Source organism: Mus musculus, chromosome 6, assembly GCF_000001635.26.
Source record: "Mus musculus strain C57BL/6J chromosome 6, GRCm38.p6 C57BL/6J".
Taxonomy (NCBI): Eukaryota; Metazoa; Chordata; class Mammalia; order Rodentia; family Muridae; genus Mus; species Mus musculus.
In genome coordinates, this window is record NC_000072.6 from 108064694 (window position 1) to 108089334 (window position 24641).

Sequence of the window (24641 nt, forward strand, 5' to 3'; positions counted from 1 at the left end):
CCGCGGGTTCTAGATCTTTATATTCTCTGGACTGTATTTTCTCCCTCAGCTTAGACGATACATTTCCAAACACCTACTAAACCCTCAAAGGCTGAACAAACAACCAGGCTTCACAAGGTTCCCCAGAAAAAAACGAAAACATTTCAAGTTCTCCAAATTTTGTACCTTTTGTGGTTCTGAAATTATCAGCTATGTATCTAGTTTAAAACAGTGGGATCCAGAGGAAAAGCACCCCAACGACGCTGAGGGAGGTATCTCCCTCACCTGCAGCCTGTTGGGACGGAAAACTACAACTCCCATGAGGAAGTAGGGCCGCAGAATCCACAACTCCCAGCATCCTCCCGGAGGCCCAAAATGGTCAGGCGAGTAGTCGAAGCGAGACCATAAATGTCTGCGGAAGGTGTGGAGAAGCTTTCTCTCGAGATAGCAGCATCTGAGGAGGAATCTGTAGCCCCGACAGAACAACAAGATGTAGCGTGCGGCCTGGAGAACTTGCCTGTGAGCTTGTGGCCTTTGGGGGCGGAGCCCAGGCCTAAACCTTTCCAGGTAGAGGCAGGGCTAAGTGGCTGAAAGGGCTGGGGGTGGTGCCCTTTTCTTTGGGGGCGGAGCCAGAGGGCGGCGCTAGAGGGCTGTCCCTTTCCCCCGGGGGCGGGGCCAGTGCCCTTTATATGGGGGCGGAGCTAGAAAGCAGCTCACCGATCTTAGGGGCGGTGCTAAAGGGCCTGTCTATTTCCCTTCTCTCCCCAGGCGGGGCCAGCGCTGTTCTAGACTGGGTTGGAGGGATGTCCTGTAGCCCCACAGGGGCTGACTACAAGACTCCTCTTAATTCTCACCAAGGGGAGCCTGCACCCTTCCATGTTGGGGCGGAGATAGAGGCCTGCGGACAGCCTCCATGGAAGGAACCAGAGAGCTGCTTATATCTTGAGTAGTTGAGGCCAATGCCCATGTAGAGCCAGGTCTAAAGAGCTGGGGGGAGTAGGAAGCTGGGGGGGGGGGGGGTGAGTAGGAAGGGGATTGTTTCACACTTCGCTGCAGAGCAGAATTCCAGGGCTACTCACTGCCCCCGGGGGCGCTAGAGCTCTTTCCTAGAAGCCAAGAAAGAGAGACACATAGCTCCCCCACGTGGTAGTAATTGTCAAATTGGCTGTAACAACAGGCTTCTTCCCCCCCACACACACACACACACCCCACCCCACCCCCGATATTTTTATTTTTTTTTTATTAGCACACGGGGTATCTAGTTTAACTATGGCATTTTTAAAATGTTCATTAGCAAATGTTGATTATACATAATAATGAGTTTTGTGATGACATTTTTCCACATATGCACAGAAGGTGTTTTGATGATATGCACCACCACCCTCTCTGGTCCCTCACCCTCTCCCAGTAATCCTTCACCTTCCTGGCTAGTGCCCCTTTTATCTTTCATCTCGCTGTGGTGAGTGTGTGTGTGTGTGTGTGTGTGTGTGTGTGTGTGTAGGAGACAGAGAGCCAATGAGTTTCATCAAGGTTGTTTACTGGAACTGCAGTCTTCTTGACGTCTTACTATTATTTACTCTTTGAGAATCCCATACAATATGTTTGTCATCCTTTTTCCCTCCCCCAAATCCTCACAGATCCTTGCCCACCTCGCAATCTACCCAATTTCATGTTCTTTCTCTCTCGAGGGGGAAATAAGCTGTTGGTCTGAAAGAAAAGTTCTTAAATGGACAGAATTTAATATTTTTCTTTGAACCTGTAATAAGACCTTAACAAGGATTCTTACCTTATACTGTCTGTAAAATAGCAGTTCCCTAACATGTGTGTGGCAGAGGCGTGACTTTTCAGAAAGCTTTTTCCCCCTGTCTGGCTTGTACTCAGAACTTACTGAGGGATCAGAGAAAACCATCTCCATGTCTGGTCTCGGCTATCTGACATGTAAGAAAGGCTTGGTTATGAATCTCAGCCCCTGGAGTCAAACTTAGCTGAGGTCTCCGCCATGCTGAGAGATCTTGGACACACATAAATTAACTTCTTCAGATCCTCAGAAGCCCTAGAGTTTAAGTCATAGACCCTCTTCTCAGCTGCTTGGGAATTACTGTTCCTAGTGCTCTGTAGGAACTCAATAAATGGCTGCTACCTCAAAGCCCTACTCCACCCTTCAACCCCTCAGACCATGGCCTAAGTTGCTTATGGAATAGGGAAAGACCAAAGATGCTGGCAGAGGGGTGCCCCCTCGGATGTCAGACTTAAGAGTATGACTTCAGCATCTTACCTACTCCACAGAGTTTGTTGTTTTCGAAGTGAAAATAACTTTAAAATTGTATAGCTTTCCCCCATCCAGAATAAGAACAAATTAGGGCTGCTCTTTCTTCCTTCTAGGATTTTATGAGCAGAAAATGGGATAATACATTCTATAGCAGATTTCAAAAGGTGAAGCAGGATTTCAATGTGAGAAATAGCGCCCTCTCATCTATGACTCATAGCCAGCAACACACATCTGCATTTGCATTGACAGTTTATTAATAACACAAGTAGATAATACTCCATGTACCAATGAGCTCTTAAGGCTTGGTCAAGATCAAACATTCCAGGATGTCTGCGAAGACCACCTATTTTTTTTCTTTATTCATCAAATAGTCGAGTGACTATAATATACCAGGCACTGTATTAGACGAGGCCTAGAAGATGACATCATTTGATTGAAGAAGACAGCATCCAGTTGCTTTTTTTTTAAGCTAGAAGTATCTAACATGAAAGAAAAATATTGCTCCATTCTTAAGTAACTCCAATAAATACTCATTAAGAACTAAAAGTATGCCAAGTGATGAGTTGGAATACAGAGAATAAGAAAACATGCCCCCTGCCCTCAAAGCACTAACAGTGTGATGATCCTACACTCAATTTTAGCTCGTTGTGCTACTGAATAAAAGTGTGTGTGTGTGTGTGTGTGTGTGTGTGTGTGTGTGTGTGTTTCTTTGCCATCTTCTCTAAGGCCTATCTATAAAAACAGTTGGTCTAATGCAATCTCTTAATTTAGCCTACTTTATTTTATGTGCAAAAAAATAACTAAGAATAACTTAATTAGCTAGACACTTGCCTATAATCTCAACACTAGATGTGGAAACAGGAGAATCGTGAATGTAGGAGCCAAGCTAGTCTTCATAGCAAGACCCCGTCTCCAAAGCTAGTTCCTAAGAAAGTAATTCAATGACAAAGTGCTTTATGCTCAAGTTCCTGGGTTTGCTCTCCTGCAGCATCAAGAAGTTGAAAGATTCTCTATAAGTATCTTCTTTAAACTCCTTACAGTCATTAGTGTCCATAAACTCAGGGGATTTGATGTACTAATCATAGTTTCCAAATTAAGTCCTGGTCTATTTTTTAAGAGGAGGGAGAAGGGGAGAAGAAGAGCCACGTGATTGATTCTTAGGCCAACCATTGAGGGCATACATGAAAGTCTTGAGAATAAAACTATTGGAGAAGGATATTCCTGGGGTTGTAAAATGAGATACTAAACAAAGCAGAGGTCACTCAGCCAGGCAGTTTTACTTTGGCAAAAGGGTGCACAGTGGCCCACACTAGTCGAGCAATCACTCCAAGGTGGGAGTACAAGTAGCTAAGTCTCACTCCATTGGTGACAGTTCAACCTCACAATCTGACATGATTGGCTAGTTCCTAATGGGTGCTATAGCAGGGGAAGGCTGCTATGGAGAGTTCCAAGAATCTCTACCATCTCTACCAAGGTGTGGCAAAATGGACAAATTTACAAAAGTTTTACAATAGGGAGGAGTTTATAGAATATTGGCATTTTGGGAGGCTAGCTCTCTCTGATAGGAAAAAGAAAAAAAAAACTGCTTCTCAGAAAAGATAATCCACATGCTTAAAGACAAGCCTCAAAGTTGCCCAGACTGTCTAGTGGTACCAGTGATATAGGATGTGTGTGTGTGTTATGGATGTTAGGAATGCAATCTAGACTTAAACATGTGCTACACAGATGCTCCATCACTGACCTACATTCCCAGCTCATCTTCAGCTCATTTTTTTCCCCACTGAATTCCACATACATAAAAGGAATCTTACAAAAAGTCAAACTAGCATACTTGCTGCAAACCCTGGCTCACGGGCTCACACAACCATTAAGGCATGAAAAACTCAAGGCAAAAAATAATTTTATGTCTGCTTTGCTCTGGGGTGCCATATAAAGGGAAAAGGGCATACTGAAATGTTCAGATTAGAAGCCAGCATATCCTCACATCCTTGGAGTTGAAAGCCAAGGAGAAAATAAACTAATTGGTTTTCTTGAGCCAAGTCAGGTCTAATCATTTGTCAGGTCCCTCAGATCAACTGCAAAGGTTATTTTTAAGATCTCATTGGGCCTTGGTCAGAATTAGGTGGCTCCCAGTCTCCTAATAGCTGCTAGAAGCAAAACTTAGGACATGAGAGGGCAAGTCCAAGGATTCCTGTAGCTGGGTTTTGAACACACCCAAAAAAGGAAGGACGTACTTCCTTAAGTATCCCTAGGATTCAAGAAACTTCCTTAAGAGTCATGCTCATGTGTAAAGTCCTAGTACTTCGTACTTGTACTTGAGTTTCTGGGGCTTTGATACATATTGTTAATCAGAACAGTTCCAACTTGCAGTTAAAGGTTATCAGGAGCTGCAGTGAAGCAATCAGGACAAACTGGATGTCTGCTGTGTGTCTATAACTGCAGATTAGAAGGACACTTCATGACATACCCCTCTGAAAGATGACGCCCACCCGTTTACCACGATTCAACATTAAGGCCGGTTCATGCTTGCCGAGTTCAAAGACGGATGAAATCATCATGGCCAAGAGGAGTCAAGTTAGAGTGTTTATCTTTCAACATGCTATATGCTGTCTCTACTTCGGCTTCCTTGACAATCACTGCTTATAAATTCTTTCTTTCTTAAGTTTTTTATGGGAAAAAAAAAGATTGAAACCTCTACCTAGGCTGTGGCTTATCGGGCATATTTCCCACTGATGGTGCTGCATTTGTTTCTAACTCTTGCACACGACAGTGCCAGACTGGTAAAGTCCCTTTCTTGTCCTTCATGTTTTTCTGCTGATCCCGAATCCCACTATATGCACATGACTATTAGTGAGGCAGTGTTTGTTGGTAAATGAAGGAAGGCTGGGCAAGGTCAGCTCTCATTCTCTCCATTCAAAGTGACTAAGTGGCCAAGGGTAGGGAAGGAATTCACAGACAGGGTTTTTGTTTGTATGTTTGCAGCGAGAAAGTTTAGCTCCAGGATCTATCTTTTCACTCCCTGCCACAATGCCTGTTTAATTTCTCTTAAATTTATATGCTGCCAGCCCCAATTGTAATTATTTAGATTCTCTCTTCTATTTTCCTTTGTCAGTGAAATAGATTGATTGGATAGGTAGTAAATGGAAGGTAATATTTTTAAAGCAAGTACCACACCCTGAATAGCATTATCTCTCTAGGAGTTTGTGAAAAACACCCCCAATATGAGCATTTTCCCTACGGTAATTGTCCATTCAAAACTTACCAAATCCTTTGCAAGAGTCACGGTGGTAACGTGAGCCTGGCTTTTTGATGTGTTACCAGAACAATCCACGTCCTGCACTGAGAAGCCCCCATAGCTTGGCCCTGTGTTCCTGGCCACAGTTGGAAGTTTTTCAGCCTGAATTGCTGCATAGTTTGTTCCAGTATCTTAATCTCTGTTGGAAAGCTGGTAGTTCCTTGTTGGTTTATATCTCTGACTACATTTTCTAGCGGATTCCTATCACCATTTCCAGCTTCTGTCCTACCTTTACTTGACAGCATAAAACATCCTTCAAACTGACTCTAGCAAACGAAGCGGGGAGATTGCCTCACACAATAGAAAAGTCCAGAAGTGGTCAAGACTCTAATGCTATCTAATAGTCTCATCACTACACTCCCTGTTTGTAGAATAAAAGGTCCGAGCCCACTTCAGGGTTTCAAAGCCCACCAATCTCTGAGCTCAAAAACTCACCAGTCTCTGAACTCAAAATCCCACCAGTCCCAGAGCTTGAAAACCCACCAATTCCCAAGCCTGAACACCCACCAATCCCCCGAGTTCAAAATCCCTGTGCTTGCCTTGAAATCCCACCAGTCCCCACCCTGGAGAACTCTACCCTGTGAGAAGCACTTTAAATAGTCTGCCTTTTGCTCATTCCCCAGCTGCTTCTCGCCAAGCAGAGGTAGCCACTCTCTTACATCTCTCCCAGTAAATCTCTTGTGTGAAGTTTGTTGTGTGGTGTGACTTCGGGCTCTCTACTGCCAAGATACCAATACACTTGTATAGTAGAAACCTTTTGCCCTGAGAGCTGTATCGCTTACACTGTCAAAACTTGTACTTCTCTTTCCAGTGCTTGGCTAGGTAGGAGGTCTTGTCTAAACCGTAAATGTGATACTGAGCGTTCCATGGAGGGATCCTTCTACCTTCTTTGTATCAGTAATCCCCGATTTGGATTCCTTTGTCCTGGCTTAAGTGCTGTGTCTGTTCTCAAACCAAATACTTCCTGGTTCTCTTTAGTTGTTGTTCTCCTCCGGGTTGTTGGTTTTGAGGTGGGGTCGCTTATAGCCTAGGTTAATCAGAAACTGTCTGAAGCCAAGGATAACCTTGAACTTCTATTCCCCTTGCTTCGATATGTGGAATTCTGGGGACAACAACCCTGTGTGCCTCCCCTGGGGTTTATGTAGTACTGGGGATAGAACCCATGGCCTGCTTTATGCTAAACTAACACTCTACCAACTGAGCTTCATTCCCCAATCCAAAAACAAACCCTTGAAAAGAGTTAATGATATTCTATTTAGTCTGGTCAGCTTCTGGAACTATCTGGAACCTTTATCCAACCTCTGAGTCAAGAGAGGAGAGACTTCTAGGAGGAGCTGGGGTGAAAGAAGGGATGCTATGACCAAAGCCCTGCTCGGTCCTTGATGTCCTGTAGGCACAAGCATCCTTCAGGTGTAAGAATTCTTGTGGATAAATTGTATCAGGAAGTGGGGTCCAGATAGACTTTGGACAGTGTTTCAAACTAGATCCATTTCAGTTAAGACCAAGTGGTTCCTCCCAGTTTGTAACTGACTGCCCAGCATCACAATTTAACATGAATAAAATGCCTGATCAATGACCTCAAATTATCTCTGAAAAGATGAAGTACTTTTCCATTATAAAGTTAAATCTCTGAAAAGATGGATAATCACATAATAATATCTTTAATTAGGCATGGTTTTTAAAAGGTTTGGGGGTTTGGGTTTTAGTTTTGATGATAGGAAAGCTTCAACCTAGAACCTTTTGCAGGCCAGGCAAACTCTATCATGGAATTACCTCCCTCCCTCAAAAGATCATTCTTCATTTATAATTATTTTTTAAATAAGTAAAATGTTTTTTGGGTTTTTGTTTTTTGTTTTTTTGTTTTTTTGTTTTTTTGTTTTTTTGTTTTGTTTTGTTTTGTTTTTAGTATTTTTAATAGCCTTTCCTGGAGAAGAAAATGAAAAAAATATGAAGATTAAAGGTTAATAATGTATAATCATCACTGGTATTAATGTCAATGATTATATCTACTTAAACATATATATTTCTTTATTCTGGACTGGTAAAATTGCTCAGTAAGTAGAGACACTTGCTGCCAAACTGAAAAATGATCTAGCAGTCTGTATTGTCTTTTGAAAGATACCTGAAGCTCATTTGGAATTTGTTGCCATTTGTAACCCAAGTATAAAGGATTTCAAATTGTCAGAGAATTTTATCTCTCTCTCTCCTCGCTCCCTTCCCCTCCCCTCCCCTCCCCTCCCCTCCCCTCCCCCCCTCTCTCTCCTCTCTCTCTCTCTCTCTCACACACACCAACCACATTCCTTGCACATGGAAGGAAAACATATAAGAGCATATATAAGAATGTTTCATGGTAAAGTGTGAACTGGGGATGTAGCTCAGCAGTAGAGCGCTTACCTAGTATGTGTGAGGCCCTCGGTGCAATCTTTAGGACAGGAAAAATGAGTAAAATATAACAAAATAGTCTTGAAAATACTTTCTTTAACTTTCTAAGTAGAAATAAACAGCTAATTCTTAGGAACAAAAAAGAAAGATCCTCTTCTGGTTAGAAACGCCAGTCAATAAGACTTGATTTTAAAAGGAATCATCTGTGTCGGGGAAAAGAAAATCATTTTATAGTTCAGTGACTTAATACTGTGCTTTAAAAGACTGTGCTCCTTGAGGAACAAATCAGTTTAAAAATACTCTTCATGAAAGGTTTCACAAGGAGATCATAAAATCTTCATTTTACAGCTACTTCTTAAAACGCCCCAATAACCATTTACATTTCAACGCTGAATCGTCAAAAAGCCAAAAGTGGCTTCTGAGTAAGACAGCACCCGGGTACATTTGATGGACAGGAGCATCTCTTTCATCCCTGTAGGACATCCCTGCACAGCTAAAGTGGTAAGACACAATGCAAGAGGAAGCTCTTTAACTCCCCACCCCCAAATCACTGTCTAAGCAGAAGGCTGGCCTGCCCCCCACCCCAGACTCCCACTCGTCACCTTCTTAATCTTTCACCAGGAATGCCAATCCTCCCCCAGCTCTGTGCTTTTTAAAGTATAGGCTTCTGCACGGAACCGCACAGCTCCACTGAGCCTCCACAGGAAGCGTCACTACATGCTGTTCAGTGTTTCTCTAAAGATGGGCCAGGAGACATCCTGTTAACAAGGCCCCGAGATGGGCAAATCCAAGATTCCTCAGGATCCTATAACATCCTTAACCTCCAAATGAAGAGCCAAGCAGTTCCTGCCTTGCAGAACCACTCTTCTCCAACACAGTGGCAGGCCACTTTACTAAGGGTCAGAATAACAGTCCCCAGGAACTGCCTCCTACAGAAGAATGGTTTGGAAGGACACTGGTGAAATTTCTTTCTTGTGTTTGTACTAGAAAAGTCAGTGTTGCTTTTGGTGGTAAGTTTGTTCCTTGAAGCTAAAGACTTGCATCTAATCATATGCCCTCTTTGAACTAACTGCTTCCAGGTAAAGGCAAGCATCCGGGCTCTTTCTGCTGCCCACTTTCTATGTCTAAGCTCACTGGACAGGTTGATTGCACCTGGGTTAGTCAGCCTTCTGCTACTGTAACAAAATGCCCGAGGTTATCAGCTTAAAAACGTGAAAGGTTGTTGGGCACGATGGCTCACTTCTGTAATCCAAAAATGTTAGTGGCTGAGATGGATTAACAGAAGTTTCACGGCAGCTGAACACTGTCTTACCCCACCACCACCTTCCTCATTTGCTCTCCACCTTCTCTTTCTGAGCTAGGGTCTCTTACTGAAACTCACTGATAGGCTATGCTGGCTAGCTGGTGAGTCCTGGGGCTCCTGCTTCCTCTGTATCTCTAGTGCTAGGATGACAGATGCATGTAGCCATACCAGACTCTTTTTTTACATGTCTGCCAGGGAATCAGAGCCAGGTCCCCGTGCTTGTGTGGCAAGAGTCTACCAACTGAGCCATCTCCCCAGCCCTAAGAGACACTTTAAGCTTCAGGGTTTAAAATTATGCTTCTTAACAGCTGTAAGGAAATCGTTACAGCAGCAGGCTTTCCAACAGATTTCAGATTTGAGACTTTAATCTTCATATTTTATAAATGTAATGTTTTGAAAATTCAGGTACATACAAAACACCAAGAAATGTTTCCAAATTTTCCCTTTGTCATTTAATAAGAAGAGAATTTCTTTACATGTATCTGATACATCTGTAATTTATATATTGATACCTATTTAATACATTGCATCTTATAATTATTTCTGTGATTGATTTAACATTTATGACTTCCTAACCCAGAATTACTCATAATGAACCTATGTATGTACATACATTATCAGATAAAGCTAAAAAGAGTAATAAGCTAAGAATAAAATATTGAATTTCATACAGACATCGCATTCGGTAAGTTTTGGTCAAAGTGCTTGAGAATAAACGACTGTGAGTGCTCAGGCCTACACGGAACATTTCATCAATCCTCCCACCCATGCCAAGGCTCAGGGAACAGCACAGAGAGGAGGCGGGGAAGGCAGCAGAGCTGGAGGGTGCGGAGGAGCTCGGTGCAATGCCGTCCTGTGGACGTCACATGGCTGTTGCACTCAGGAACTCACAGCAGCTGTGGTTACCTGTGAAGACTTACACAAGATCAAGCCAACTAACCAGCATGGATGGGGAGGTGACTCGTGAGACGCCTCCCCTAACTTTGGCAGTCTTGGCAGATGACAGCTGCTGAAAGAAAGAAAAACATTCCTTGGGGTGTGGCCACGGACAGGTTGTCCATGGTCCAAGGGACAGCCCCACATAGTGCACAGTGGGTAGCACTAAACTGACTTAGCTTTTTAAAAAGAAAAAAAGGGCGTGAAGATGAGAGGTGGGTGCGTTGTGTGGGGTAGGGGCTCTATGATCCTGTTCCATCATAAACACACACGCAATTCTCAAAGAAGAAAAAAATGAAATTTCAGTTCCTGATACTAAGAACTATGAGGGAAACAAAGCAAGCTTTAAAGATTTCAATTCCTTATTATAGAAAAAAAAAATCCTATTATTTTTATTCCTGTAAGACCACAAAACTTTGAATTTTGGAAGGGAATTTGTGGGACTGGAGAGAGGTCTCTGGGCTTCAGAGACCTTGCTGTATCTGCAGAGGACTCGAGTTCAGTTTGCAGCACTCTTGTCGGGCAGCTCATAACCTGTGACTTCAGCTCCAGAGGATCAAATGTCCTCTTCCGACCTCTATGGGTATCTACACACATGTAACATACACAGACACACACATTCACATGAGTAAAAATCAAAACAAATCCTTAAAACTTAATTTCTGTAAGTAAGAAAGGATCTTCTAGGGTAATGTTTCAGTGTTGTGTTCTTGCAGGCTTGTCTTGTCATATTTCATATGTGCTGGAATTTGAAAGTATCCCCATTAATAGCTGTACATACATTACTTCCATATGAAATATATGAATATTTCATATACCACTCTAACCAGTGTTACTAATTTTTGCAGTATACTCCTGATCATGTTGCTGGACCTGGAGCAGACATTGACCCCACACAAATAACCTTCCCTGGATGTGCTTGCATCGAAACTCCATGTGTCCCTGGCACTTGCTCTTGTCTTCGCCATGAGAATAACTACGATGACAATTTATGCCTTAGGGATGTGGGATCCGAAGGAAAGTACGCCAAGCCAGTTTTTGAATGCAATGTTCTGTGCCAGTGTGGCATGCGCTGCAGAAATAGGGTGGTCCAGAATGGCCTACACTTCCTTCTCCAGGTGTTCCAGACAGAGAAAAAAGGCTGGGGACTTCGGACTTTGGAATTTATACCCAAGGGAAGATTTGTCTGTGAGTATGCTGGGGAGGTGTTAGGATTCTCTGAAGTGCAAAGAAGAATTCACCTACAAACATCACATGACTCAAATTACATCATCGCTGTCAGAGAACACATTTACAGTGGACAGATCATGGAAACATTTGTCGACCCTACCTACATAGGAAATATTGGGAGATTCCTCAACCATTCTTGTGAACCAAATCTGTTGATGATTCCTGTCCGAATTGACTCAATGGTACCCAAGCTGGCACTTTTCGCAGCCAAAGATATTTTGCCAGGAGAAGAACTCTCTTACGACTATTCAGGAAGATTCCTTAACCAAGTAAGTAGTAAAGACAAAGAAAAGATAGACTGTAGCCCACCACGAAAGCCTTGTTACTGTGGGGCCCAGTCATGCACCACTTTCCTGCCCTATGACAGTTCACTATATATGGCCCCTTAGAAAATCCAGGCACCAGTTAGGAAAGGAGATCCTACCTGCCGGCCCCTTTGCAGACAGAAATCAGAGGGAGCCAAGCATTAAGTGATAAAATACCATCTGGGTTCGTCTCCTACAAGCAAACTACTCTCAAGGGAAGGCTACCTCATAGTCCGCATCTTGTTCATCCCTGTAAGACAAGGGGTTGCCCAGCCCTGCCAGGTTCCCACATTCAACTCAGCAATTTGGCCCAGATAGAATGTCCATCAATACACTCTCTCCCAGAATACTTGTCTTTGTAGCTAAGTGTGGGTAAGTGGGTATGTTGTAACTAACAGGATACAAGCAAACAGGATGAATCCTTGGGCATCGTCCTTGTATTTCTTCTTGGAAACCAGAAGTCAGACCTGATGGCTGGAGTTGGAACAGCCATCCTAAAGCCAGGACGACCCTGGCAAAGGGTCATTCAGAGCAAATCAACAAGGTATCTGGCACTGGAGAAAAATACTGCTAGTCCTGACTGGATGGATGCCTCTGCACTTGTAGGTGAGGAGCCTACAATGTTAAGCTACTGCTGCCTCACATTTGAGCAAACCTCATGTATGATTCAGCAAGACCTCAGCCTTGCTTTTTGGCTAGTCTTGCCGGCAATAAAGCTGTCTTCTATCTATTTGACTCCCGATCTTATTACTTGTTTGGCTCTAAACATGAATTCAGAAGGATGGCTGTTAAGTTTACCTGCTAAATCTTATTAATCACTGACAGTAATGAAGCACAACCATTGATTTCCATTTCTAGTCAGGTCAAGAGAGGAAGCCTATTGTAAAGGTTTTGCTATCCTCTTGGCGCTGTTGCAGGGCTTGTGAAGTTAGGTTTCAAAACCTCCAACAGCCTCACTCCTTCATTTATTAGGAACACAAGAATAACCCTGTCAACACTATAGAAGCAAGTGGGCGTTTCATAATTCCATTTAAAGTTGTGAAGCGACAAAGGCTTCTAACTTCTAGCTGGCCTTGTTAAAGAAGGATAATAGAAAAACATAGTCAGCTGCAGTCTGGAGAGTATAGCCCAGTGGTGGAGCACCTGCCTAGCATGCAGAAGCTCCGGATTCCAGCATGTGTACCACATATGAATAAATAGACAGCTCTTTGAAATATCAGGTTCATTCTATGGATATTCTGTGGAAATTAAATATCTTAAAAGGCAAATACTCAGTCATGTATATTATTAGTAAAAAGAAATCAATTTCTGCAGTACATATAAACCATACTACAAGAAGGCTCTGGGCTTTAAAAAGAGATTTCTATTATTTATAACATCCTATTCCAGTGTAATAACCTAAGTGTTAATTGCCCATTAGGGAAAAAAAAACTATGTGATTTATCTCAGTAAAGGTGCTGTGAGTATATCAGAGTGTATGATCTCACAGCTTCAGAAATTATTCCCTGGGAATGAGATAATAGACTGTACATAAAATGTCCCAAGGTTCAAGGGTACATTGTCAAAATTTGCCTCCAAACTAATTTCTCTCTGAGAAATAATCAAATCTTTCCAGTACTTAAATTTCTTGGGGCAAGGGAGAGCCTATTTTTCATAAGTCAGCTTGTATCTCTCACTCCAAAAAATGGTTCTTTTTGTTATACTGTTACTAAAGGACCTAAACTACATAAGAAGCAAGAAGGAAATCTTTGGGGGAGGGGGAAATTTTGGCTCACTATCTGGCTAAGCAGTCCTTTGCTGCTTTTCAGCTGCACGCTACTGAACATCTCCATCTTGACTGGGGTGTATTCACAAAGGGCAATCTGCTCAGACACATCAGCACCCAGCCCTGTGGCACTTCAGCCACAGGGAAAACTGAATACAAGAAACCTGAGATTGTGTTTGTGTGTGTGTGTGTGTGTGTGTGTGTGTGTGTGTGTGTGTGTGTGTTCATTGTCTTGTTACTTTCTATTGCTCTGATAAAACACCCTGACTAAGGCAACTTCTAAAAGAAAGTTGGACTTACGTTTCCAATGAGAGGCCATGATGGCAAAGAGGTGGCAGCAGGAACAGTGGAGAGCTCACATCTTGATCTGCAAGCACAAGACAGAGAAAACTGAGAATAGCATGAGTCTTTGAAGCCCCAATGCCCACTCTCAGTGACACACCTCCTCCAACAAGGCTATTCCTCCTTGTCCTTCCCTAACAGCAACTGGAAACCAAGTATTCAACTATACGATTTGGGGTCATTCTTAACTTAAACTGACGCAGCCTCATGTACTTTCTTACTCTTAAATAAAAGAAACTCCTGAAAACCATAGTCCTAAGGTTAAAGCTGAAGCCTATAAGTCTGATGCTTATACTTGTCAGAGAAAAATATGTAAAAATATTTAAAAGATTTAAGGATCCTGATTGACTGTGACTTTAAAAATGTATTTATATGACTCTCATGGTGTGATAAACATAGCACTTCATTTCTGTGATCTTCATAAGTCCCATCACCTGACTCTGATCATGAGGGGGGAAAGTAAGATAAATGCAATAAAGAAGCATTCTATAAAGGTTTTGACCATAGCTCCTCAGAAACTGCCAACGTCATCAAAGACAAGGAAAGTCAGAGCAGGAGAAATGGCTCAGGAGTTAAAAAGCACTGGCCATTCTTCCAAAAGACCTGGGTTCAATTCCAGCATCCATCTGAACTCCAGTTCTAGAATATCCACTACCCTCTTTTGGCCCCCTTCAGCACTGTATAAATGTGGTACACTTACATTCAAGCAAAACACCCAAAATAGACTTTTTTTTCTTGAATTATAAAAATACAAAGAAAAAGTTAAGTCAGAAACGGCCACAGCCAAGAGGAGGCAGAGGAGAGAGGACATCTAGATGTGATGTGATGTCCTGGGAAACTACAGTGTCAACTCCAGACTTCACTTAAGCGTGACATGTCAGTGTTGATTCAGTAACTGTTAACACGTGTAGCAGGGGAAGATGGGGTGTAAGGTATGACGACAGTCAGTGGCTCTGGGTGCTGGAACACAGTTCTCAAGTTTTTCCATAAATCTGAAACTGTTCCGTAAAGGTCTACTACAAAAGTAAATGCAAACAATTTGAAAACCTATTTCTCTGATGAATATATATATATATATATGTGTGTGTGTGTGTGTGTGTATATGTATATATATGTACATATATACGCACACACACATAGCAAGGAAGTCAATGAAAAATGCTTACTTAAGGTCATTAATTAGTGATATACAAGTCAAAGCCACAGCTACCACTCCACCTACACTATAACAGCTAAAGTCAGAATGGCCATGATAAAAGTTGACAAGGATATAGAGATATTGGAACATCACATATGATTAGTGGGGTTACAAAATTATATAGGTATTTTGCAAGGCAGTTTAGCATTTCCTTACTTAATGTAACTATGTAGAACCTCAAGAAACCTCGAAACAGAGCTGTGACAAATTAGTGGTTGCTAAAGACTGGACACAGCAGCATCGGGAGAATGTGATGAATATTCTTGGCTATCAACTTGACTACATCTATATTTTACTTAAATGCAAATGGTTGGGCATACCATTGAGGGATTCTTTATTAATCAAAACTCTTGATTTACTTATAGATTTAATTATAATGTTTAATTCTGAAGAAATAGTTCTTCAGGATCCAGCATATACTGAAAACCAGCTAAGACATCCAGCCTTTTGAATTAAGCAACTACTGAATTCTTCCTTCCATTGTTAGACAACTGTTGTTGAACTAGAGGGAGCACAGCTTGTAAGCCATTCTAATAAATCCCCTTTATATAAAAAGATGATAGACAACAGACAGATAGATAATGAATAGGTTCTTTCTATAAGTTCTGTTCCTTTAGAGACCCTTGATAAAAACAGGGCTGCTGATTGCTAGAGATATAGTAGCATGTTTGGAAAGGATAATAAAATATTCTGGAGCTATTCAGGACTATTTTGTAATTTGTTGTGCTTTTTTAAAGGGGAGATTTTTTTAAAATTATACCTCCACTATGCTTCTTTCAGAAAAGGAGAGAAGAGGGGAGGGAAGAGGAGGAACCTCAAACCTGAAACCCTGAACATATCTTTAGGCCCTAGAAAAATGCTTGTCTACTTGCCTGGTGTTGGTTTTTTTGTCTCTGTTTAGATTTATTTATTTTCTGTATATGAGTGTTTTGTTTACATGGATGTCTGTGTAGCACTGTGTATGCCTAGTGCCCAAGGAGGTCAGAAGAGGGCACTGGATCTCCTGGTACTGGAGTCACAGATGTTTGTGAGCCACAATGTTGCTTCTGAGACACGAATCTGGGTCCTCTGCAAGATCAAGAGCTTATAGCCTACTTCCATCCATTCCCCCAAGTTCCTTTCTGTTTGCAGAATAAGACACAGCTTTGCCTAATGTTGTAAGATGCTTGTGGCTAGAGCCATTATCACCATAGATGGATGCTGCACTGGGATGCAAGAGGAATGTGAACTGCAAAAATGTTTGGGTTGGAAAGAAAAGAATCACGTTCATTAATGCACTAAATCCTTCCCTTCAGCACAAACACCACCTTAAGTGCCTTTCCCTTCCTGTTCTCATTTAGAGGTCAAGAGGTGTTCACAAACTACACAGTATTTACTATGACTGCCTGGAAACAGATTTTTCAAACTATTATACAGCTCATATTGCTTTACATGTGTTTATGTGTGATTATTTTTATTAGATATTTTCTTTATTTACATTTCAAATGTTATCCCCTTTCCTAGTTTCCCCTCCAAAAACCCCCTATTCCTCCTCCCCTCCCCCTGCTCACCAACTCACCCACTCCTGCTTCCTGACCCTGGCAGTCCCCTATATTGGGGCATAGAGCCTTCACAGGACCAAGGGCCTTTCCTCCCATTGATGACCAACTAGGCCATCCTCTGCTACATATACAGCTACCGCTATGAGTCCTACCATGTGTTTTCTTTAGTTGGTGGTTTAGTCCCAGGGAGCTCTGGAGATACTGGTTAGTTCATATTGTTGTTCCTCCTATAGGGCTGCAAACCACTTCAGCTCCTTGAGTACTTTCTCTAGCTCCTCCATTAGGGACCCTGTGCTCCATCCAATGAATGACTGTGAGCATCCACTTCTGTATTTATCAGGCACTGCCAGAGCCTCTCAGGAGAGAGCTATATCAGGCTCCTGTCAGCAAGCTCTTGTTGGTATCCACAATAGTAAATGGTTTTGGTGGTTGTTTATGGGATGGATCCCCAGGTGGGACAGTCACTGGATGGTCATTCCTTCAGTCTCTGCTTCACACTTTGTCTCTGTAACTCTTTCCATTGGTGTTTTATCCCCCCTTCTAACAAGATCTGAAGTATCCACATTTTGGTCTTCTTTCTTCTTGAGTTTCATGTGTTTTACATATTGTATCTTGGGTATTCTGAGTTTCTGGGTGCATATCATGTGTGTTCTTTTGTGATTGGGTTACCTCACTCAGGATGATGCCCTCCAGATACATCCATTTGTCTAAGAATTTCATGAATTCATTGATTTTAATAGCTGAGTAGTACTCCATTGTATAAATGTACCATATTTTCTGTATCCATTCCTCTGTTGAGGGACATCTGGGTTCTTTCCAGCTTCTGGCTATTATAAATAAGGCTGCTGTGAACATAGTGGAGCATGTGTCTTTATTACATGTTGGAGCATCTTCTGGGTATATGCCCAGGAGTGGTATTGCTGGGTCCTCCAGTAGTACTATGTCCAATTTTCTGAGGAACTGCCAAACTGATTTCCAGAGTGATTGTACCAGCTTGCAATCCCACCACCAATGGAGGACTGTTCCTCTTTCTCCACATCCTTGCCAGCATCTTCTGTCACCTGAGTTATTGATCTTAGCCATTCTGACTGGTGTGAGGTAGAATTTCAGGGTTGTTTTGATTTTCATTTCCCTGATTGTTGTGTCTGGCCAGCAGACCACAACCTGGGTTCTAGCCTGGAAAGGCATTTTGGAAACCTGGAAGAGAAGAGGGGCTAGGTGGCGAGAGAAAAGAATGTAGCCAAGACAGTTACTCTGATCAAGGCTCAAATTTTATTGTTGCGACACTAGTTATGAAGGAAGGGGGAGGGGACCCGATTCCCGCCGAATAATCTCGGGTCCAGTAGAAAGGTGCACGTGTGTGGCTCCTCAGGTTTTAGCAGTGGGCGTGGCAGAACGAATGAGCAGGAAGCTCCACCCCGAGCAAGCAGGTTTCAGGCTGGGGGAGGGGAGACTACATCTCCTCCCTTTTATTAACAAAATTAAAAAAAAGAAAAAGCTGGCCTGAGGGGGGAAAAATTATCTATGCTCAATAGTTCTGCCTGGAATCTAGGGCTAAAGAAAAAACTTGCTTCACTGGGATTCTTTAACTTTTCTTATGGTAAACTGTATCTGGCTTAAGACTGTCCTTTCTTATCTTAGTGAACAACTAACTGAAAAGCCTGGAGCTGTAGGCTCTGACTTTATAATGCTAATTAGTACTTGGTAGGTAACTTTCTAGTTGAATTTTAAGTAGGGCGTTGGAACTTTGGCTAAGTTTGACTGAACAAATGTGAAATACACTATAACACTAAGTTGATATTTCTCCGCTTTTTTGGATGATAGGTGGGAAACAGGGAGAAGGAGTTCGACCGGCTCTTGTAGTACAAGGCCAATTGGCTTTTTTATTTGGGTGGGAGGCAGTGAAGGGCTTGCCCTTTCAATAGTACGTCTCCAATCTCTCTCCCCCCTATTAATTAAGTTAAATAAGGCAACGCTTAACTGAGGTGATCAAATGATTTTCTCATCTGTAGATGAGTGGGCTTTTAACCTTGGCTTGGGTGGACATGGACCCGATTCCTCCCGTGGGTACTGGTAAAACCCACACATGTGGCTCTCGGTATCTTTTGGGGAGGCGAGGTAGAGCCGGAAAATATTTTTTATTTTTAACCAAAATATGATACCAACCTCTTTTAAACCGGGTTTATCTCACAGGAAACTCAGAAATGGTCAAGCTGGACCTTCCCTTGTAGTAGTTTTGCACCAAGCGGTGCCCATACTGAATTTGTACAATCACAAACCAGTATGCACAGTTCTGAGTGTTGTGCAGCTCCTAAAGGAGAATTATCAACCTCAGAATTAGTAAAGCCTAAGCAAGAATTATGTCGTTAGTAACACCACGATTTGTGGCTAAAATAGGAGCTGGAAGTCGTTCCTCCTCATCCCTGTTTTTTTTTACAGCCTATTGAGCTAAGGACACCTTGCAGTAACAGCAAGGGTGAAAAGCCAGAGGTCAGCTAAGGGGCTAAGCCTGTCTATCAAAATAAAAACCAATCTTTATTAATATAGAAATATCTACTTTTCTAGCCCTCTTGGTAAACCTAATTTTTAACTCAGACTGAAAACCACGTGCTGGAAATGTCCTGAGACTGGGGGTAACAGCTGCCACCTGTGTGCTCTAGGGGGGCGGGGATGCACATCCACTGGTCCGCCTCGAGAATGTTGATTTACCTGCTTGAAAGACAAAATCTTGAAAGACAGTGAGAAAGTAGGAAAGCAGAACTTCTTTTGGGGAACTCTAGGTACTTTATTTAAATGCAAACTGTAAAGCTGAGGCTAGTCTCCAGCCTCCTGTCGGGGAGCTGGCTCAGAGAGTAGCTTTTTCGGAGCCTGAGTCCTCAAGCCGACTTTTAAGCAAAAAAGGAATTTTAGTCCTCAAGGTGATACTTTAGAAGATTTAGAATCTGTGTTCATCTAACAAATTAATTTATCTGGCAGCCACTGCGCTCTATCTTTATCTCGTGAAAAAACACAAACTGAGTCCCTACCCCAAATTAGAACTGGATCTGGACCCTTCTATTCATTAGTCAGGGGGTCCTTTCATTTTACTAATGTATTAAGTGAACAATTGCTCTTTAATAGCTTTTTCTACTAGCTGTAAGGCCAGCAATCCTTCTGAGGTTAGGGATCTAGGGGAAGTGGGGGATGTGCTCTGAATTAACTTTGCTAGGTAATTTAGAATATAGGAATCTCTAACATTGGACTGAATATTAGACCAGTCTGAGATTGAGTTAGAATGGCTGGTCACACTGAAGAAAGGAGAAAAATCATTATGACTCTATTAAATGACTAATTTTACTAAGTCTGAATATACAGTCTCTGATGTACTATTGCCATAAAGTTAAAAGGCTAGAAGCTAGTCTAAACTGGAAAAATGACAAGTAAGGATGGATCTAAAACATGAATTTAATTTAGTTTTTTAGTCAATACAATCAGGACATGAGTCAACTTACCTACCAGCTCGTCACACGAATTTACTAATATGCTTCTGCAGCGTTCTGTGGAGAAAACCTGTTTTTCCCTTTTCTAATAAGGTAGTTGTTTTAGGATTAATCTATAAGCCAATAAGTAGATCCCTTTAAGATACTATAAAGCATTTATTAAACTCTTTGACATTAAAATATTAGATTTTGAAAATAAAGGTAAGACTTAAATAGTGTGCATGGGAATGCACTAAATAGTATGCACGGAGATACAATTTCTTTCTTTTTTGTCTTTTAAGAAGTTAAAGTTTTAAAATTTTACAATACCTAAACCTTTGAATTAATAACTAGTTGACAAAACATTTTAAATACTTGGCTGTAAAGGGGCAGTGACTAATTGCACTTTTAATCAATTTTCTTAAGGAGCAGTTGTAACTAGAAGGCTTGCAAAGTTATTAAGAGTTACATGTGCATAATTTATTTATTTATTAACTAGAAATATGCATAAGCAATTGTAAATTTGAGAATTAATAGTATCTGAGGGATGAACAATTTAAGCAATTGCGAGCTCAGAGATATGGCATTGACTATTAATATACAAATTAAGGTTTGATTGTTTAGCATTTTAAAACACCATCTACAGCACACAACTAGATCATCTGTGCTGGAACAGGGGAAACTGTGTCTTAAGACTCCGCCCCACAGAAGCTAGTTGGGCCCACGTGGGCCAACGATCCGCTGGGAGGATGAGAAAAATGACTTTACAATAATGTTTTCTTTTTGGCCAAAGAATTGTTTTGGGCACAACCAATTTTTAATTACCAATTAATAACAATTATAAAAGCTTTATTTTTTGTAGAAACTTTTGTAGTAAACTAAAACCCTAAGTAATAAAAGGATATTGTCTCTGAATCTTTTGGGTGAGAGCAAGGATTTAAGGTAAACTTTAAGAAGCATTAGTTAATAAAATACCTTTTACTTAGGAAACAATATACACTGAAAGATTAAAACTCTTGGCTTCTTGTATAGAAGCAGAAACAATAAAATTTTTTCTTACATAATGTAAAGTTACATTAGCCATACCTAGAGGCAAAATTTTTTAGTGATTACAGTTCACTAGAAGCAAAACTCTTTGAATTTAAGCATTATTTTAAACATCTGAATAGATCTGCAACACTGTTAAAAAGAATTTCTCTTGAACACAGGGAAAAATCTTTCTCAGGCACTGTTTGCAAAACAAAAGAAAGGCCACAAGCTGCTCTGGGGCTGCCCAGAGCCCTGCATTGACTCAAACGTAAAATACTTTTTAATCTGAGCATCCTGGCCCTCTTGTAATAAGGACCGATTCTAGAGAAACAATATAACTGTCTACGCCTCCAAATTTTGATACTCTTTCTTAAGATGACTTACAGTTAAAACGTTCTTCACAACTTTAGTGTTGTGAAAAAATTGCCCGTACTGCAGTTTCCTGCCAGGCAGCAACTATAACCAAACTGTTTGTCTAATTTATTTACAAAGACAAACATAACTAGATAACTCTGTCACAGTTTTGTATGAAGTGAGCTGTATGAGCGCTCTCATAAGATGATTACTCTTGTAATTATCTTAATTACAGTATACAGGTGAATTAAAGATCTTAAATTTGAAGTCAAACTGCAAGCTGCAGTCAATGGAACAATAGCAGTTTTAACCATAATTTTTAAGTTTTTGTGCAAGGTTAGGATAATACCTGTAACCTTGGGAAAGCAAAACCCAAGTTTAAAACAATTTATTATCTTTAAAATCAATATTAGAAGCATTACTATCATATTACGAAGTTTGGATGTCAATTAATACCTATGAATACCTATTAAAGCAAGCTTTAATGCTTTAATAAAGAGACATTGCTTTAAATCTTATTTTAAATTTTACTATTTAGGATACGAACCACATTAATTATTACCTAAACTAGAAATATCTTTAGAGACCCAGCCTCTTGGGCTGCCTTATGCCATGTGTCGGAAGGACTCTAAACTTGAGTTATCAAATTTAACACTAACCATCTGTAGCAATGTAACAATTATTAATCTTAACCAACAACTTATGAGCTGATTGTGAAAACACTCAGAGCACATTATCAATAAAAAAGAACCAAATGAAGCAGTTACATTTAGACCAATCAGAGAATAATAATTTTTGTAGTTACAACCATAAAAATAAAAAACACTTTACCATTGTCAAACACATTAATCATGAACCATTTATTAGCTTTTTTACTCTGAAACTTAGAGGCTGTGCACTCGACCTTATTTCCTAAAACGAACAGTTTTTCTAGCAGGGGCCCTCCCGCCACGTGTCTGATTCTTGGATGAAACACGTGGCAGCTTTCGGCTTTGCAGATAAAGTTTTTTATACCATCTTTATTATCCAACACAAAACATAGAACATTCATTCATACAGACTGGACACGAACATACATGAATTGAACACGAGAACAGATTGGTGCACCGGACATTAGACAAGACACAAAAGGGAACAGAGTACTCCTGCTATAAGGCCCAGAGAGATATTTCTCTCTGCTTTTTGGGACATTTTCCTCCCTTATGATGCATCTTTTATTAACTGGGGCAATCCGCCTATTCCTTTTAATAAACCCTTTCTTTTCTCACACCTCATGTAGCTTCGGAGAGCTACGGCCTACCGCCTATTACCCAGCTCCTCACTGCTGAACCTAAGTGAACCAGCGCTCGGGTTTAACGCTGTCTCAGCTTAGCCCATACCTTCTCCGGTATGAATTTCCCTTATCCTTTATTTTATGGAGCTCCGAACCAGCAGCGTCTCTTCCAAAAATCCTTTGCCGTTTCTCAGTCCCGCGTTGGTTCGCCAATTGTTGTGTCTGGCCAGCAGACCACAACCTGGGTTCTAGCCTGGAAAGGCATTTTGGAAACCTGGAAGAGAAGAGGGGCTAGGTGGCGAGAGAAAAGAATGTAGCCAAGACAGTTACTCTGATCAAGGCTCAAATTTTATTGTTGCGACACTAGTTATGAAGGAAGGGGGAGGGGACCCGATTCCCGCCGAATAATCTCGGGTCCAGTAGAAAGGTGCACGTGTGTGGCTCCTCAGGTTTCAGCAGTGGGCGTGGCAGAACGAATGAGCAGGAAGCTCCACCCCGAGCAAGCAGGTTTCAGGCTGGGGGAGGGGAGACTACACCTGATAACTAATGATGTTGAACATTTTTTTAGGTGATTCTCAGCCATTCAGTATTCCTCAGTTGAGAATGCTTTGTTTAGCTCTGTATTCCATTTTTAATAAGGTTATTTGGTTTTCTAGAGTCCATCTTCTTGAATTCTTTATATACATTGGATATTAGTCCTCTATCAGGTGTAGGATTGATAAAGATCTTTTGCCAATCTTCTGGTTGCCTTTTTGTCTTATTGACAGTGTACTTTGCCTTACAGAAGCTTTGCAATTTTATGAGGTCTCATTTGTTAATTCTTGATCTTAAAATACAAGCCATTGGTGTTCTGTTCAGGAATTTTTCCCCTGTACCCATGTCTTTGAGGCTCTTCCCAACTTTCTCCTCTATAAGTTTCAGTGTCTCTGGTTTTATTTGGAGGTCCTTGATCCACTTAGACTTGATTTTGTACAAGGAGATAATTGTACATGGATCAATTTGCATTCTTCTATATGCTAACCACCAGTTGAGCCAGCAGCATTTGTTGAAAATGCTGTCTTTTTTCCACTAGATGGTTGTAGCTCCTTTGTCAAAGATCAAGTGACCATAGGTGTGTGGGTTCACTTCTGGGTCTTCAATTCTATTTCATTGATCTACCTGTCTGTCACTGTACCAGTACCATGCAGTTTTTATCACAATTGCTCTGTAGTACAGCTTTAGGTCAGGGATGGTGATTCCACCAGAGGTTCTTTTATTGTTGAGAATAGTTTTTGCTATCCTAGGTTTTTTTGTTTTTTGGTTTTTGGTTTTTGTTTTGGGTTTTTTTTTATTTTTTTGTTATTCCAGATGGATTTGCAAATTGCCCTTTCTTTCTTCCTTTCTTTCTTTCTTCCTTCCTTTCTTTCTTTCTTTCTTTCTTCCTTTCTTTCTTTCTTTCTTTCTTTCCTTCTTTCTCTCTCTCTCTTCCTTCCTTCCTCTCTCTCTCTCTCTCTCTCTCTCTCTCTCTCTCTCTTTCTTTCTTTCTCCGAGATGGGGTTTCTCTGTATAGCCCTGGCTGTCCTGGAACTCACTTTGTAGACCAGGCTGGCCTCTAACTCAGAAATCCACCTGCCTCTGCCTCCTGAGTACTGGGATTAAAGGTGTGCACCACCACCCCAGGCCCTTTCTAACTCGTTGAAGAATTGAGTTGGAATTTTGATGGGGATTGCATTGAATCTATAGATTGCTTTTGGCAAGAAGGCCATTTTTCTACATTAATCCTGCCAATCCATGAGTATGGGAGATCTTTCCATCTTCTGAGATCTTTGATTTCTTTCTTCAGAGACTTGAAGTTCTTATACAGATTTTTCACTTGCTTAGTTAAAGTCACACCAAGGTTTAGGAGTTCTCTGGTGAAATTTTTGGGGTCATTTTTATATACTATCATATCATCTGCAAATAGTGATATTTTGACTTCTTCCTTTACAATCTGTATCCCTTTG

General features: G+C 41.2%; 1 protein-coding gene across 2 annotated transcripts; it reads left to right on the forward strand.

Annotated features, from left to right (window-relative positions):
* The first annotated feature begins 351 nt into the window (after positions 1-351).
* On the forward strand, positions 352-12434 carry Setmar (SET domain without mariner transposase fusion). Of its 2 annotated transcripts, NM_001276356.1 has the most exons (3): positions 352-546; positions 8274-8426; positions 11013-12434. In NM_001276356.1, exons 2-3 carry the CDS (start codon positions 8373-8375, stop codon positions 11781-11783), a joined length of 825 nt encoding a protein of 274 aa, NP_001263285.1. In that variant the 5' UTR covers positions 352-546; positions 8274-8372; the 3' UTR covers positions 11784-12434. The 2 variants fall into 2 exon arrangements, with proteins under 2 accessions (NP_001263285.1, NP_848478.2); NM_178391.4 differs by lacking the exon at positions 8274-8426.
* The last annotated feature ends 12207 nt before the right edge of the window (positions 12435-24641 follow it).

Coding starts and splice junctions, on each gene's coding strand:
- Setmar (NM_178391.4), top strand. CDS start 388: ATGTCTGCGGAAGGTGTGGAGAAGCTTTCTCTCGAGATAGCAGCATCT. Junction 547..11,012: donor CCAGGCCTAAACCTTTCCAG/GTAGAGGCAGGG, acceptor TAATTTTTGCAG/TATACTCCTGATCATGTTGC.